At 41.1% G+C, this 14551-nt stretch overlaps 2 protein-coding genes across 2 annotated transcripts; both read right to left on the reverse strand.

The window, feature by feature from the left end:
- Nucleotides 1-705: 705 nt before the first annotated feature.
- Nucleotides 706-4346, reverse strand: LOC130703741 (pineal opsin-like). Its single transcript, XM_057525190.2, has 5 exons — nucleotides 3998-4346; nucleotides 3333-3463; nucleotides 2333-2487; nucleotides 1187-2018; nucleotides 706-1112 (listed from the first exon to the last, which is right to left on the reverse strand). The coding sequence occupies exons 1-5, from the start codon at nucleotides 4285-4287 to the stop codon at nucleotides 706-708; spliced, it is 1815 nt and encodes a 604-aa protein (XP_057381173.1). The 5' UTR covers nucleotides 4288-4346.
- Nucleotides 4347-8668: 4322 nt separating this feature from the next.
- LOC130703742 (melanopsin-like) lies at nucleotides 8669-13812 on the reverse strand. The gene is made up of 5 exons (XM_059496539.1): nucleotides 13182-13812; nucleotides 12982-13112; nucleotides 10898-11052; nucleotides 9968-10805; nucleotides 8669-9896 (listed from the first exon to the last, which is right to left on the reverse strand). The coding sequence occupies exons 1-5, from the start codon at nucleotides 13433-13435 to the stop codon at nucleotides 9568-9570; spliced, it is 1707 nt and encodes a 568-aa protein (XP_059352522.1). The 5' UTR covers nucleotides 13436-13812; the 3' UTR covers nucleotides 8669-9567.
- Between the last annotated feature and the right edge of the window lie 739 nt (nucleotides 13813-14551).

Genomic DNA, 14551 nt, shown 5'->3' on the forward strand with positions numbered 1-14551 from the left:
TCGTTTATTTTGCAAAATGTAGACATCAAAACAGGTAATAACTTTTAGTGTTTTACTTTTTAAGGTGTAGTTGGCACAGAAGTGACCCATAAGAACTGGCGCTGCTCGAATTATTGTGAGACTAAAATCATACAGCGAATCTCTCAATGCATTTAGATAAGCCAATAGCAAACTATATAGTTAAGGCAGGGTAATTCATTGACGTGAATGTACGCTTAGCTCTCAGATATTTTTCCTATCATCGAAGTAGTTTGTATGCTATATGCTGGAACCTTTTTCTTATTAAGGATACTACTACACTTGCATTTACCACAAATTTCTGTAATAGCCGCACTATTCGAAAACCGTATTGACAAAACAGAAAAGCATATTTTTGGAGTTAAATTTAAACGGCTCTCTTCGTCAGGGATCGTGACTAAATCATTGAGATATTCAAATCCTTTCAGCTTTTCAGGGAATTCAAATGCTAATCGTTGATCCCCACCGGTCAAAGACATGTTTTACCCAGCTACATTTTGGCTATACAGTCTCGTGCAATTGATTTTAGTTCCTCTGGATGATTGCGTTATGGTTTCCGTGCGTCCGCAGCAATTGTTCAACAAAACCTGGAACAATATCAGACATTGTAAAAGAAAACAAGCCAAAATGTCGTAGTATTTACCGGGAAATGCAAACCCGGGAAGGGATTACTTGAAGAAGACGATCCTACACTGAGTGGACTCCTAGGCCGTTTATATCTCTAGCGACGCGTTCTGGAGCTTTGATCTGTTGGTTGTAGGATTTGCTTAGCGTTAAGCTTCCAGGGACATCGCTTGAGCTTCTGGAGTAAAGACTGAGATGCGGTTCTGAAACTAGTCGTCGTGGATACTTTGCGAAAGAAACGTGCACCGAATGCTCTGTTTTCGTGATTTGACTTGAACTGCTTTCAGTTGGCTGCGTCGTGTTCCGCGAAGAAACATCATTCTCTTCCACTAGCACGATCAGCCGCATCGAAGACGCTTCCTCGGGCAGTGAACGATGGCTGACAGCGCTCGCCCTCCGCCGAAGCCTGCAACTCTTTTGATAATTTAGACTATTGTTGCGTTTCACGCTAGGTTTTCTTGATTTCACATCTAACTCAGTAAAATAAAATAAGAAATAAATAAATAAATTGTTAGTGACACGGTTGTTAAGGTTTCTTTATTACCCGCACTTGGTTGGTGATGATGGCCGTGTGCCGGTACCAGATGCTTCGGGCTTTGCGCTGACGCCGAAGAGTCATTCAATTTATTGGTGGTCGATTCAGTTGAATTGATTTTGATACTCTCGCTCACAGAAGAGAAGACGACGTGTAAATTACTAGGAGCTGGATGGCCATTCTCGTTGACTGGTCTCCTGATGTCAATCATGGCGGTGTGATTGGCCCCACCACGAATGACGCCATTGACGCTGGTGTCGGCATTCTGGCCGCGGAAGAAGTGGCGAACAGAAGCACGAAATTCAGGACTTGAAAATCCATAGATCAGCGGATCGAACACAATTGCTGTTTTGGCCAGGAATGCGGGAATGGCTGTAGCCATGGGTGAGAGCTTCTCAGGCTCTCCGTTCTCATCGACGGGACCAAACTGGCCGATGAGACTGACGATGGCGTAGGGCGTCCAGGCCGTGTAGCAGAGCATAGCTAGAGTCAAAATATTCAGCGCTGTCCGGATGTCCGTTTGCCTACGTCTTTTACGGAACGACACAGTCGTTTTGCTGAACAATGTCCTGCCGTCACTTGTCATAATCAGCCGGGTCATTTCCTTGGAAGAGCGGATGATGAATCGGAAAATGGATGCATAGCAAAATGTCAAGACGGCAATGGGAATGATGAATCCGAAAAAGAGAAGATACAAATAGTAGAGGCGATTGGAGAGCGTCCGCGTCATATAATCCCACGAACAAGTGACCAATACTCCTTCCGGAAGAAAAGAGGACCAACCAAAGAGCCATGGTGGTGTAACAAGCGCAGCACAATGTAGCCAGATAGCCGCACAAATCTTTCGCAAACAAACAACTTATTATCGATATATACGAATTACAGCCGCGCGAATAAAAATGAAAATGCATGCCACACAGAATTGTAAACAGAATTAAAGCTGCTGTGGCATGTGTGCTCGTAACAGAGGACTATAACCAACAAAGCGAGATAGATATAGTTGTTTGAGTTGATCTCTTGTGGTAGATTTACATCAAATTTGATGTTTTAGGATAATTTGAAGACCCGTTTTAAAAAGCTGATGAGCCGAAACAGATACTAACTCGCATATATATACTCTGTTTGAACGCTTGAATGAAAACTGATTGCTTTTACCTTTTGAGCTTGCCGACGAGTAATCCGCCACTTGGCCACGGACGGACGGCAGCTGCTGGACGTGATGACAATATAACGCTCACAAGCGATGGCCGACAGTGTGATGATGCTGTTCAATCCGAAAAAGGCCACCCCCATGCCGTACAAGTTGCATCCTAAAAAAGAAGAAAAGGTTCGAATGTAAAGACGATCGCGAGACGCACGTACGTTATCGATTTGCTTGTTTCCTGTGACGTAGATTTCGGCACATCCTACGCATCTGTATGACACAGACATTGCATTATTGTGAAGGGTCTAACGTGAACAACACGATGTTGATGAGATCACTATCAGACATTTCCTTCATATGCCGTCTTCGTTTGTGTGTGCTACTAATAGGACACGTGAACTCTCAGTAATTCTACTGATGTCGACCCATGTTCCGAACGGAAACTCAAAACGTAATTATAGGTAACTAATATATGGAACCTTGTGTATGAAGGAAGCTTTTCACTTCCAATTAAACGCAATCAATACTAACAGGCCCTCGCAACATCACCGCATCATTCGTTGTTTTCACGTCCCTCGTGCTGTGTTTGCTCCCTTTTTATTTCTAAGGGCACCGTTGTTGAGAAAAAAAGAAAAAAGAATTGCCAAACCTCAAATGAAAGAAATAGGAAACTCATCTTGAATATGCGCTGGGCTCATCATTCGGTTGACTGACATCGTTGATTGTTCTGAGGCTGGTGCCGTTCTACTTCTACTCAAATCCATGCTGTCATACAACAAACAGTGGCAAAGAGAGAACAGTAGGCTTTAAAAGGACGTATAGAAACGAATTGTTCGCCAAAGAGGATGCCTAACTTTCGCGAGTTCATCGCAACTATGATCAAATCATTCAAACTGACAGCAAACAAGTATATTGATGGGGACGACAAAAGAACTCTACATCGATATCGATCAAATCCATTGACACGTGTTCTCGTTTTATTAGGGCATTCGAAATTGTTTACACACATACCGGTTTGGCCGAAAGACCAGCGGCCCCGAAAAGCCGAATAGACTGCCATTGGGTGTAGACAGCAGGCGCAAAAATCGCAAATCGTTAGGTTAATGATGAACACGTTGGCTGGCGTCCTCAGCCGTTTGAATCTGTGATGGTGAGATAGACAAGTAAACATCAGATTAAAGAATCGTATTTGGAAACTTAATTAGATGAAGAAGGCATTGTCAAGGGCATGCGAAGAGTACACGAATCGTTATTCGCCATCAAAACTTGCCAGTTGATCGAATTCTGATGGATATTGTGTATAGAGCAAGCTGATTGGTCGGAAATTCGATCCTGATCGAAAGAAAAAAAACCTTTGCGGGTTCATTCTTTTTTCAAGCTTGCGGGCTCGATTTATGGGAAAAAAGGTTCCCATTCTTTAACATACACGTCCAACTTCCCTTTTACCGGTGGGTCAAAATTTCTTGCTTTTCCTAAATCTACTCTTCCGGGCTTCCGCCTCAATTTCCTTCTTACCGACAAAATATTCTACGCCTGTGGCATTTTTCAAAGGCCAATTTTACATTGCTCGCCCACGGCCGTCTCTTTATGTTGAAATTCGTGTTGCGTAAAAATGTCACTAAAATTTAAAGGTTTCCTCTTTTCAAAAAAAAAAAAAAAAGAAAAAAGGAAATTACCTCGAGAAGACGTAGAAGATTGCGGAATTGGCAGCGACACCAAAGAGGACAACCAGCGAAAGAAAGACGCCAAGCGTGATATGAATCCAACGCGGTATTTCGTTCTGTTCCAAAAGTTTTCGCTGTTCCGTTGTCCACAACGATAGGTCCCAGTCGTCCCATTCGATAATCACACACGTAGCATTATTACTACTTGTAGCTGCTGAATCGTGACTGTTATTGGCCAGCTCGGCAAAATTATCCCAGCTGCTGCTATTCAAGATTGACGCTGGTGCACATGATCCTTCCATCTTACCATCCAACTTCTTCTAAGTTGTGGTGGCCGACCGAAAGTCATCGACGCTCGACATCTTCAATACATGAATGCCGCTAAGAGCTATAACTTAAGTTTGATTGGCGTTTGCAACCAAGACGATATGCACTATGGCTGTTGACAGTACTTTTGTGGGATCGGTAATACCTGAACACTAGCACTCAGGCACGAACGAATGAAGTGTCAATGTGTCGATCCACGCCATTATAAAGAAATACCTCAACGGGGCGATGAGTTTGTTAACGGAGAGCCTCAAAAGGGACGAGCCGTTGAGTTCAACTGTCACTCGAGTTGTGATATTTCATTGGGATATGTGTGTGCGTTTAGTGTGCCGACTGTGCTGCTCGTACAGATGGACTAAAGAAGCGGAAGCGTATGGAATAAGAAACGGGTGGGAGGTGGTGATGGTACGGAACGCGATTTTTCCTTGTGAAAATCGTTGCGCGCGCAATACCAATGGACCGCATCGGGGTACGTTAACTAGGCTTCCGTATGAATCATTCACCTATCAAAGAAAAGGCACCCCTAATAAAATAAAAAGAAAATGACAGCAAGCATTCCGGAAGTTATGCTGTGCTATTCCACCCGCCGAGTCTCTTAGGTTTTGGTTACAAGTGTATATACTTATAGAGATCTCGTGTTACACCGATGATTCCATCCCCAATATACTAACATACGTGGATGTGTATGCACTTGTTTTCCTCTTGAATTTCTGAGCAAGTTAATGACTCGAAATGATGAAAACACGTTCCACCACTTGACTCGCCATTATTATACTTACGAGTCTCTCCGGTTACTCTGTCTACATCCAGCACACGTCGCTGCTGCATCCACTTGTTTTTATCCTGTTCTCAGATCATCTCCAAACAGCTCTTTCATTAAGTTTTATGCTTACTTTGATTAACGTAATTCGATGATTAAAAGCAAAGATCTTTTTATTTTAAAGCTCTTATCATGCAGCGTACAACTTGGGTTGTTAACCAGACAGAAATATTGAGAATGGATACTAAATACGTAATGGCTATTGGCATTTTCGAGGACAAGCGTCAGCCTTATTAAAAATTTGTTGTCATTTCTTAGTCATGGGTAAGACAACTGAAACAAGAACCGCAAAGTAGTTGCTCGAGCTTTTCATCAGCTTCATTTTTATGCATCGCTCGGCTGTGTTGTCAAGGTAACAAATCAAAACAGTCATTTGAAATGGCTGTTTTGATCCACAATCTTTTAAGAAAATGACTACTTTTGTTAAAAGATGTGTCAGTGCGCTTATTATGTATACTTAATCAGCCTTGCCGTACATTTCAGCTTCTATTCATCGTCGTGCATAACGGACAGATGCGGCTTTGTGGCCACAATCACGCGATCAATAAATCTGCGAAACGACGACACTGGCAAATCCCATCTGTCCCGTTCGGGAGAGATTTCTGTGTCAAGCCAAGCGCAAATATCAAAGAAACGGAAGAACTCTTTGCCGGATTGGTTCTGGCTGTCAACGAAATTTTCCTTCCGTTTCTATTCGTACGTATCTAACAACATGTATTTCTCATCTTCTGCCTTCCACCTACTTTTCTTGCTCACATTCATCAAATTTCGTTTTCCTTCCCGTTTACTATTGTTCTCCTTCACCTACGGGTTCATATTTGAGAAAAATTTATATATGTTCGTTCAGTCTTACGGGAGGTCCACGTGTTTAACGATATATCATGATTCCGTTTTCATTCAAAAACGGTAAAACCCAAGTATTTCATTTGAAATTAGCGTTCAAATTTGTTTATAGTAGGTATAAATCAAGCAAAAATTTTAAACCAAACTGTTTTTTTGTAAAAATATCGGATTTAAAAATAAGCCCGACAAAAAATACGGCCGACTTTTTAGTGAAAAAATATTTCATTTTTGTTTTGCTTGATATAGCTAAAAAATTCATGATTTAGATGTGAAATTAAGTGAGAAATTGCTATTTTCTTCGTTAAGTTAACCGTTTTCGAAATACACCGAATATTGCTAGTGCATCGCGCTAGTGCTGTTGCATGCTGGCGCGCTAGTATTGTGCCAAATATTCCATGTATATGAATGTAAAGATGCATATTCGGTTAACTTAATGAAAAAAATAACAATTTTACCGGAATCAGCATTCAATTTTTAGTATATGCTGTGATATTCAACCCATTCCGATGAGTGTTAGTTTTTGCAGAGAAAAAATTTAAGCCCGACTAAATAAGCCCAACTTTTCTAATTTTACGTTTAATTAAAAAACCATAAGGCCCATTGAAAAATAAGTTTGATTTCCATGATAAACATTCAATTTAAATCGAAATCATGTATTTCATGCGAAATTAAAAAAATGAAAAAGTGCGAAGGCACTTTGCCTGCCTTGGCAAAGTCGGGCTTATTTATTTAGTCGGGCTTAAAATTTTTCTTTAAAACAGCATCTCTCGGAATTTGATGAAAATCACACCCTATATTCAAAATTTTACGGTGATTTCTATTCTATAGTAAGTTTTGTCGTTTAAACTACCCGCTTTCTTTAAAAAAGAAAAAAAAAGTGTTGGAATCAAAATCATGTATTTTAAGTCAGATTTAAGTTTCGGACAAAAATGAAAAAGTGGGAAGGATGTGCTCTATGCATTCCGTCCTCAAACGCGTATGAGAGTATCGACCGACGGAATTTATCTTGCAAATCCCGCAGAGAGCGACATTTTACTTATCATAATTGACTTCGGGAGGGAAGTTTGTTATGCCTTAGCTAAAATATTATCTCCGCTTAGCCAGGAAGGGAACAATTGGATAATTATAAGGGTAAAGTAAAGCAGAAAGAACTCATTGTCATTATGGAAACAATGAAAAGGGCATTCTAGTATAGAAAACGAACGTAATCCGATAAGCTATAATCTCTTTCGATCAAAAGCATAGAACCTTCTTTACCATATGCTAACAAGGGCATCGCCGCACGCCCACTGTTACTTGTGAGACCAAAAACAATAGTCTCATCAGAAAGCAATCTACGCAGTTGATTCAACATGGCATTCAACTGTGAATCTTGAAGTGCGTTGTCAATGCAGCGTACGAAATATTGAGCGAAAAGTTCTGCAGCTGTCCTTTTGGATTACCTGTACTCAAGCCAATCAAAGGATGCGTGGGCAGACCATCGTAAAGTACTTACCACCTAATGATGCCACACAAAGTAAAACTGTTTGTTTTCAAGTAATGGGAGAAAAGGCCATCAAAGCGTGTTTAACTGGCTAGTCATCTGTTCCTCGTCACGACAAACGACGGACCTGTCAAGTGAAAATGGGGCGGTTCATGACTCACTTGTTTGTGTTGTACCGTCCACATCAAAGACTTTATGCCTCGTTTTTGGAATCAAAGTTCAATGTTTTCTCTGAATATGGATGCAAATGAAACTGACGTAAAATCGAAACATCCACAGAATCTCGCTAACACAACACAAAGGAAGGTATATTTTTTTTTTTGTCGGAAGGGAAAAATGTACATCAAAGGTTTGATTATTCTCTACGTCCCAAAAGGAGCGGTGCTCTTCTCTACACTATTCATCGGGCAAAACATGTTTGAGCGATGATAAAAATGCGGTCGATAACATAATAATATTTACTATTGCGTCCGAATTCAATGTGCCAAACGAATCGAAGTTGACCGGGTTTACAAGCATAGCCCAGTAATGTAACCAAATCAATATGCGTAAAGCTGCTGGTACGCACCAGTTTTCTGTAAAAAAAAAAGTTAATATGTTTATGGTAAAGAGTGATTGAAAGGAAAGAAGTTCAACAACATCCCAAAATCTACACAAATTTTCCAGAATATTTTGAATAAAATGCATTAAAAGATGAACGCTTTGATTTGCTATTCCTCTGAAATTTCAGGAATATTTCCTGGGTGATTCACCTAAACGATAAACTCAACCGTTGAATAGTAACAAAGAGTTCCAGCCCCAACATAAACAATGTATACGTTCTACCTGTATAGCTGCGCTCACCGGTTGGGTCGAGTTCCATGTCAAATGTAGCCATAAGCTTTCAGGTCATGTACCCAAACTGAATAACACACGAACTGTTGAAAACTGTGTAAACTTCACACGCGTGAACGACAGTAGTTTAGTTGGTTGACGAAAAAAAAAAGAATAACATGAAAATAGTACAGTCCCATTTACATCTTCACATAATAACCAACAAATCCAATAAATCCAATAATGAAAATAAAGGAACAGATGGAAACGAATAGAATCCGGATAAACAGAAAGCAAAACGTGTAAACATTGTATTCTTTATTTCTTCGATGTTCTCTTGCACCATAAATTCTAACAATCAGAGCGAACGCTGTTGGAAGCAAATCATAATGTCACGGGCTGAGAAAACTCCATTCAAGGAGGCCTGCGAAATCCCGCGCATACTGGTCCCTGACTAATGATCCCTCGATGACACATACTGAAAACAAGTCTATTTTTGGTTTAAGTAATTTCTACATTCACTGAAAAAGACATTTCGCGGTGATTTGTTTCCAAAATAAGTTGACATGTTCTGTTAGATGAAGAATCTCTCACTGCTATGACGTACGTTAATGAGCAACAGAAAACTCAAGGTATTCCACGTAACCTCTTTGAATTTAGTACCCCACCACTAGCACGGTCCGTAATGTTTTTTTTTAATGTTCATCATTTGAATGAAGCCTTCCACAATCTTCAATAAAATGCTGCACTGCGTCGACGAGTTCGCAGACTTTTGAAAGGGCACGGTTGTACTCGAATAACCGTGGTTTCCAGCTGTCAAAGTCTTCAAATATTAATGAAAAAAATATGTAATAGGATTTTCTTTTTTTTTTTTTCATAAGTTGAGTTCCCTTCTGCATTTTCTTTGCAGATTTCTTTTTAAATTTTTCTAGCTTCACGTGCATACATAAAAATAGAACCCTCTACAGGGAAGGTGATTTTCAACAATTATTTCTAGACAACGAGAAACGAGGCAACGGAGATAAACGCTATACGGGATTCTTCCTAGATCATGCGCGGGATACATTCCTGATTTTAAAAATTCGTTCGCTCACTGCTGCGGAAACAGTCGCATTTCTTTTCTGATGCAACCTGGCGCAAACCCTGACATCCCTACCTTCCTAAATGAAAAAGAACGATCCTACATTTATTGGCTACTTTCTGTACCGAATACGTTATTGTGATTGATGATGATTAAAGAGAAACACTGCATAAATATGGTGCGTTAAGAACAAATCTGATCAGGGCTACTCTTAATTACCGATCAAATGAAGTGCTTACAGGTAGAATTCGAGGAGCGTCAGTCCATGTCTTGTGGCATCGCATCAGATCCGCCTCGGAGGAACGCCTCTGTTTCTCCGGTTTCGGCTTAGCATCTCGTACTTGATTTTTACTGGGAATTTCATGTTGACCACATGCACGAAATTCTTTTTCATTGTGAACGATTCCCAATGGCAGCGAAAACGAATTTTCAGGTGCCTCTTCCAGCACCATCTGACTGTTTTTGTCTTCCCTCAGCCGAATGCTCTTTCTGTTTGAACACTGGAAGCTGTTGTTCCGCTTGATGCAGGATTTTCTCAAACCACCTAATTGAAATAGAACATAATTCACGGGTAGAAGGAAACAAAACTGTTTTAATCATATTTCAATGCAATACCTCTGGTAAGTTGTTGATGGCTGTCGGGCTCGATTGAAAGACGAACTTGTGGACATTGTTGAATCGTCGTTAAAACAGAAGGATTGTTTGAAGATTGACGATAACTCGGTTCTTTCGGACTCATTCTGACGCTTCGGCTGCAAGATGAAAATACCAACTGTGAACTGACACGAGACGACCTGGAATTCTGGATCGCTGTCCTCGTGCCAGCCATCATCATGTTGTTCGGTCCGGCACGGAGACCGTTGGCGCTGCTAGAGAAACTTTGTTGGCGCAGGATCTGCCGTACGGAAAATCTGAACTGCGGGCTGGAAAATCCGTACACGAGCGGATCGAAGACGATGGCAGTCTTGGCAAGGAATGCCGGAATCGAAGTCACCATAGGTGACAGCTTCAACTGGCCGTCTTCACCGACTGGCGCAAACTGGCCAATCAGGCTAACAATGGTGTAGGGCGTCCAGGCAGTGAAGCAGAGGATCGCCAGCGATAAAATGATGAGCGCAGCTCTGACATCCGTTTGCCTCCGTCTTTTACGGAACGATACTGTCGATTTGCTGAATGATGTCGTACCATCGCTGGTCGTAACCAATCGAGTGATCTCCCTGGACGAGCGTAAAATAAATCGAAAAATAGCCGCATAGCAGAAGGTTAACACGGAGACGGGCAGGAAGAATCCGAAAAATAGGAGGTAAAAATAATAGAGTCGGTTGGACAGCGTCCTCGATGAGTAATCCCAAGAGCAGGTCACCAACACTCCTTCCGGCAGGTAGGATGACCATCCAAACAGCAAAGGTGGAGAAACGAGAGCTGCGCAATGCAGCCAGATAGCAGCACAAGCCTGTCAGATTCAACGAGATTTAATTGTTCTTACGTCATATGAAACAAAGAAAAGAATATCAGAACCATTGGGAGCTAATGATTTAAAATTACCCTTTGCGCTTGTCGGCGTGTAATGCGCCACTTGCCAACGACCGGGCGGCAGCTGCTCGAAGTGATGACGATGTAACGTTCACACGCGATGGCGGATAGGGTGACGATGCTGTTGAGTCCGAAGAAGGCCACGCCCATACCGTACAAGTTGCAACCTAAAAAAACAAACAAATAAAACAGATTATTAAAGATGTTTATGTTCATTAAAATCGGTTGGGTGGTACACAAATGAGATTAAAAATATTCTCATATATCGACGTCAACATCAAGTTGTTTTCATCAATATGTACAGTGCACGTGCAGTCTTGGCGTCTGTCGATCTTGCCAGTTTATAAAGTTCGCATTCGATTATCGTGCACCGAGAACAACTAGTTTCCAATCCGCAGAGAGGGAACACGTTATTATTTCCCCATTCTCCCTTGATTTGTTTTCTTCTTTCAAAAGACAAAGATAGAGCGAGTAAACAAAACGGCACGTGGCACCGATGAAACGAAAAGCTCGTGAGATGTACAGTACAGCTAATCGATCCTGCATCCTCTTCGGTACTCGTGATTTCACAGTCGTGTATATCGCCGCATCAAGGCAACACGCCTTTCTAACGTCACGTGTATCTCACTCGTTTGTAGGCGTCTTTTTTTTTCAGTATAACCTGCTCTATCATTTTTTTCTGGGGAACCATGGAGACCCGATGACTCGGAGAGCGTTAGCTGAAACGCCTACCCACTTGCGTATAAGGGACACCAATCTTAAAATTGGAAAAAGATACATTCAGAATGAAAAGACAACCGGTCGGGACGTATTGAAACTTTTTAACGAACCTACCTAAAACGTGTAGGTTGTGTTTTCTGTAAATCAACTTGTGAAAAATGTTCGGAACAACTTCACTGGGCTACCAATTGAAATAGAATCGACAATTATCTGAAAAAGAAATGACCCCGAATCCAAATTGAATTGAACTTGAAGCCTAGGCCGTACTCGCCAACGAATAAAAATCTATTGAAACCTTTTCCTGTTACATTCCAAATGCGCTGGATTATTTTAATAACAAATATTAGAAATTTAATTTTAAAAGAGAACGTCAATAAAACCCATACAATATGGAATTGAGAAGAAAAAGTGTTCGTATTTGATGAGAATTGAATACAGACTCGGTGGATGGATGAAGACGCATTCAAATTTGACTTCCGGATGCACATTGTGTAATTTGTTGCTGACACTAGCAACATCAAATATGACAATGGCAACAAACGGACCTATCTGGCGGGATACGAATATGATATCTGTCTAACGCACAACACTTTCTTCTGCAGATACAGCTCTCTTTATCGAAGTTTGGCACACTGCTTTTATTAACAAAAGGCTCCCTTATTTACAGATCGCTAAAAATTCGCGTATTAAACAAGTTCTTTCGTACAGAGTGCGTTTTGCATTCGCTACCTTTTAGACTAGCATAGTCGGCTTTAAAAGTTGCTCTGACATTAGCTCCTTATTCTAAGCATTTCTACTCTCCATTCCTGTTATTCGACTGCCGTCTCGGAATGTTTCCTATTCTTGAACTGAAAAGCCGCGCTTCTCCTCATTAAGCAGCTCACATCTTCACTATTTGTTTGCAAGAAATGGATGCAAAAGCAAAGGGAACGACGACGGATCCTCTGAATGTAAACGAGGATCGATGAGATGAGTGGAAGTGGTGCTCCAAGTTTGGAACAAGAATACGCGCTCCACTGTTTTGAGTCAACGTTAAGCCAGCCACTCATCATCAGCGTCACAATAGTTTCAGCAAGTTTCCAGTTCGTTTAGACATAATCCATAGGCTTCCGAGCATTGAAGAGTACACTTATCTTTCTTTTTTTTTCAGCTCGCATTAGCTCTATTAACACTGCGGGCTTTCGCTCCGATATCTCAGTTTCACTTAACAAATTAATCTTAACAACGAAATGATGAATGATTGAACGCATCCTACTTTCAGCCGCGCCATTTCAATTTAACTCAAACTGACGATAGTAAACTTAACCGTCTTAAATGCTCTAATTTTAAAGGATTGTCATCTTTGCATTACCATAGGATCGTTAAACAGAGCGTACCTGATTGACCAAAGGACCAACGGCCCCGAAAAGCTGAGTAGACGGCCAACGGATGCAAGCAACAAGCGAGAAAATCGCAAATGGTCAGGTTAATGATGAACACGTTAGCCGGGGTCCTCAAGCGTTTGAATCTTGGAAGAGAAAAAAAAAACCCAAAATCACACTACGTACGGGATGCAATTAAACGTCATTAAGCGTACCTTGAGAAGATGTAAAGAATTGTTGAATTGGCGGTGAAGCCGAAGATGACAATAAGACTGAGAAGGACGCCAAAAGCAACATGAACTTCTCTTGGTATAACGCCCTGCTCCAGAAGTGTGCGTTGTTCCGGCGTCCACAACAATAGATCCCAATTGTCCCAGTCGATTCTTGACGTCCCGTTAATCACATCATTAACACTAAGCTCAGTGGTGGTGGGCATCCAAAAATCCTCCTCGTCTTTGCCATTCTTCATTTTTGCTGTCAGACGTCGGGATCTCTAAGGTTTTGCTTCAACTTGGTGATACTGACACAGCACTGGATGATTGGCAACAACTGCGTTAGTACAGATCCAGAAATCGAGAAATAGGTGCTTACTGTCATTGATGTTCTGATTGTTCCAATCCATATTGACATCAGCACCAATCAGCCACCATCAATCTGGAACAGTCGTTGGCGGTCCGTTACAGGGGTATGCAAGTTGAACTTCCCGAACGTGAGTTAGCGATTCTTTTTAAAGGGAAGGATGAGAGACAAATTGAAGAGCCCGCTGTGTATGTGTGGGAGACGATGCGCGCGCATGCCTCATTGCAATTACATTTTGTAAATGAATTGATCAATTTCTTGTTGTTGTTGTCAGCCTGGCCTTAAAAATCCATTTGAAAAATTTGTTTCGTTACGTGTCTACATCTGTTTTCATATACATGGGTCGACGGCTCTAATTACAACATCTAGTACAAGGAGATTAAAAGGGTACGTCATGAAAACTCCTCTGCTATATAGTACAGAAACCTGGCTGTTCCTACAAAATTTGAGTATGCAAATTTTATAAAAATAATTTCTTACTAGCTCCTGTGATCATAGTTTTGCATACTGATGTGGCATTCTCGATCCAGGTGATAGGAACTTTTGGGTTTCCGCAGTAAAATAGAAAATGAATGATAAAATTCTAAGGTCAAAGATTCATTTCTAGTTCGTGAAACCTGTGATCGTTAGCGAAGAGGAAAAGAAAACGAAGATCAATGAAAGCAAACCACAGACACAATACTAACAAACAGCTGAATTTTGGTTGGCTGAACTAAAAGGGAAACAAAAGAGGAAAAATGAAAGGGTGACACATCGACAATAAAGAAACCAAAATTACTCAACGGAGAGAGGCGAGGACGGGGCTCGATCGATTATTGAAAGATTGACACCGTGCAAAGGTTTTCCCAATCAACAATCTTCAATAATGTTTAGGACGTGTAGCAGGTCAGATACGAATTCCCATTCACGATCAATGGGTGGACACCTAAAGAAATAAAGTCCACAGAAAATGCGATCGCCTTTGTATGACACTCCGATTTCTTACGAGCCGATATGAGATTTCCAA

This window comes from Daphnia carinata, chromosome 8 (genome assembly GCF_022539665.2).
Source record: "Daphnia carinata strain CSIRO-1 chromosome 8, CSIRO_AGI_Dcar_HiC_V3, whole genome shotgun sequence".
NCBI classification, from domain to species: Eukaryota; Metazoa; Arthropoda; class Branchiopoda; order Diplostraca; family Daphniidae; genus Daphnia; species Daphnia carinata.

Coding starts and splice junctions, on each gene's coding strand:
- LOC130703741 (XM_057525190.2), bottom strand. CDS start 4,287: ATGGAAGGATCATGTGCACCAGCGTCAATCTTGAATAGCAGCAGCTGG. Junction 2,019..2,332: donor CTCGTCGGCAAGCTCAAAAG/GTAAAAGCAATC, acceptor TGTTTGCGAAAG/ATTTGTGCGGCTATCTGGCT. Junction 1,113..1,186: donor TCATCACCAACCAAGTGCGG/GTAATAAAGAAA, acceptor TTACTGAGTTAG/ATGTGAAATCAAGAAAACCT.
- LOC130703742 (XM_059496539.1), bottom strand. CDS start 13,435: ATGAAGAATGGCAAAGACGAGGAGGATTTTTGGATGCCCACCACCACT. Junction 10,806..10,897: donor CACGCCGACAAGCGCAAAGG/GTAATTTTAAAT, acceptor TGAATCTGACAG/GCTTGTGCTGCTATCTGGCT. Junction 9,897..9,967: donor CCATCAACAACTTACCAGAG/GTATTGCATTGA, acceptor TATTTCAATTAG/GTGGTTTGAGAAAATCCTGC.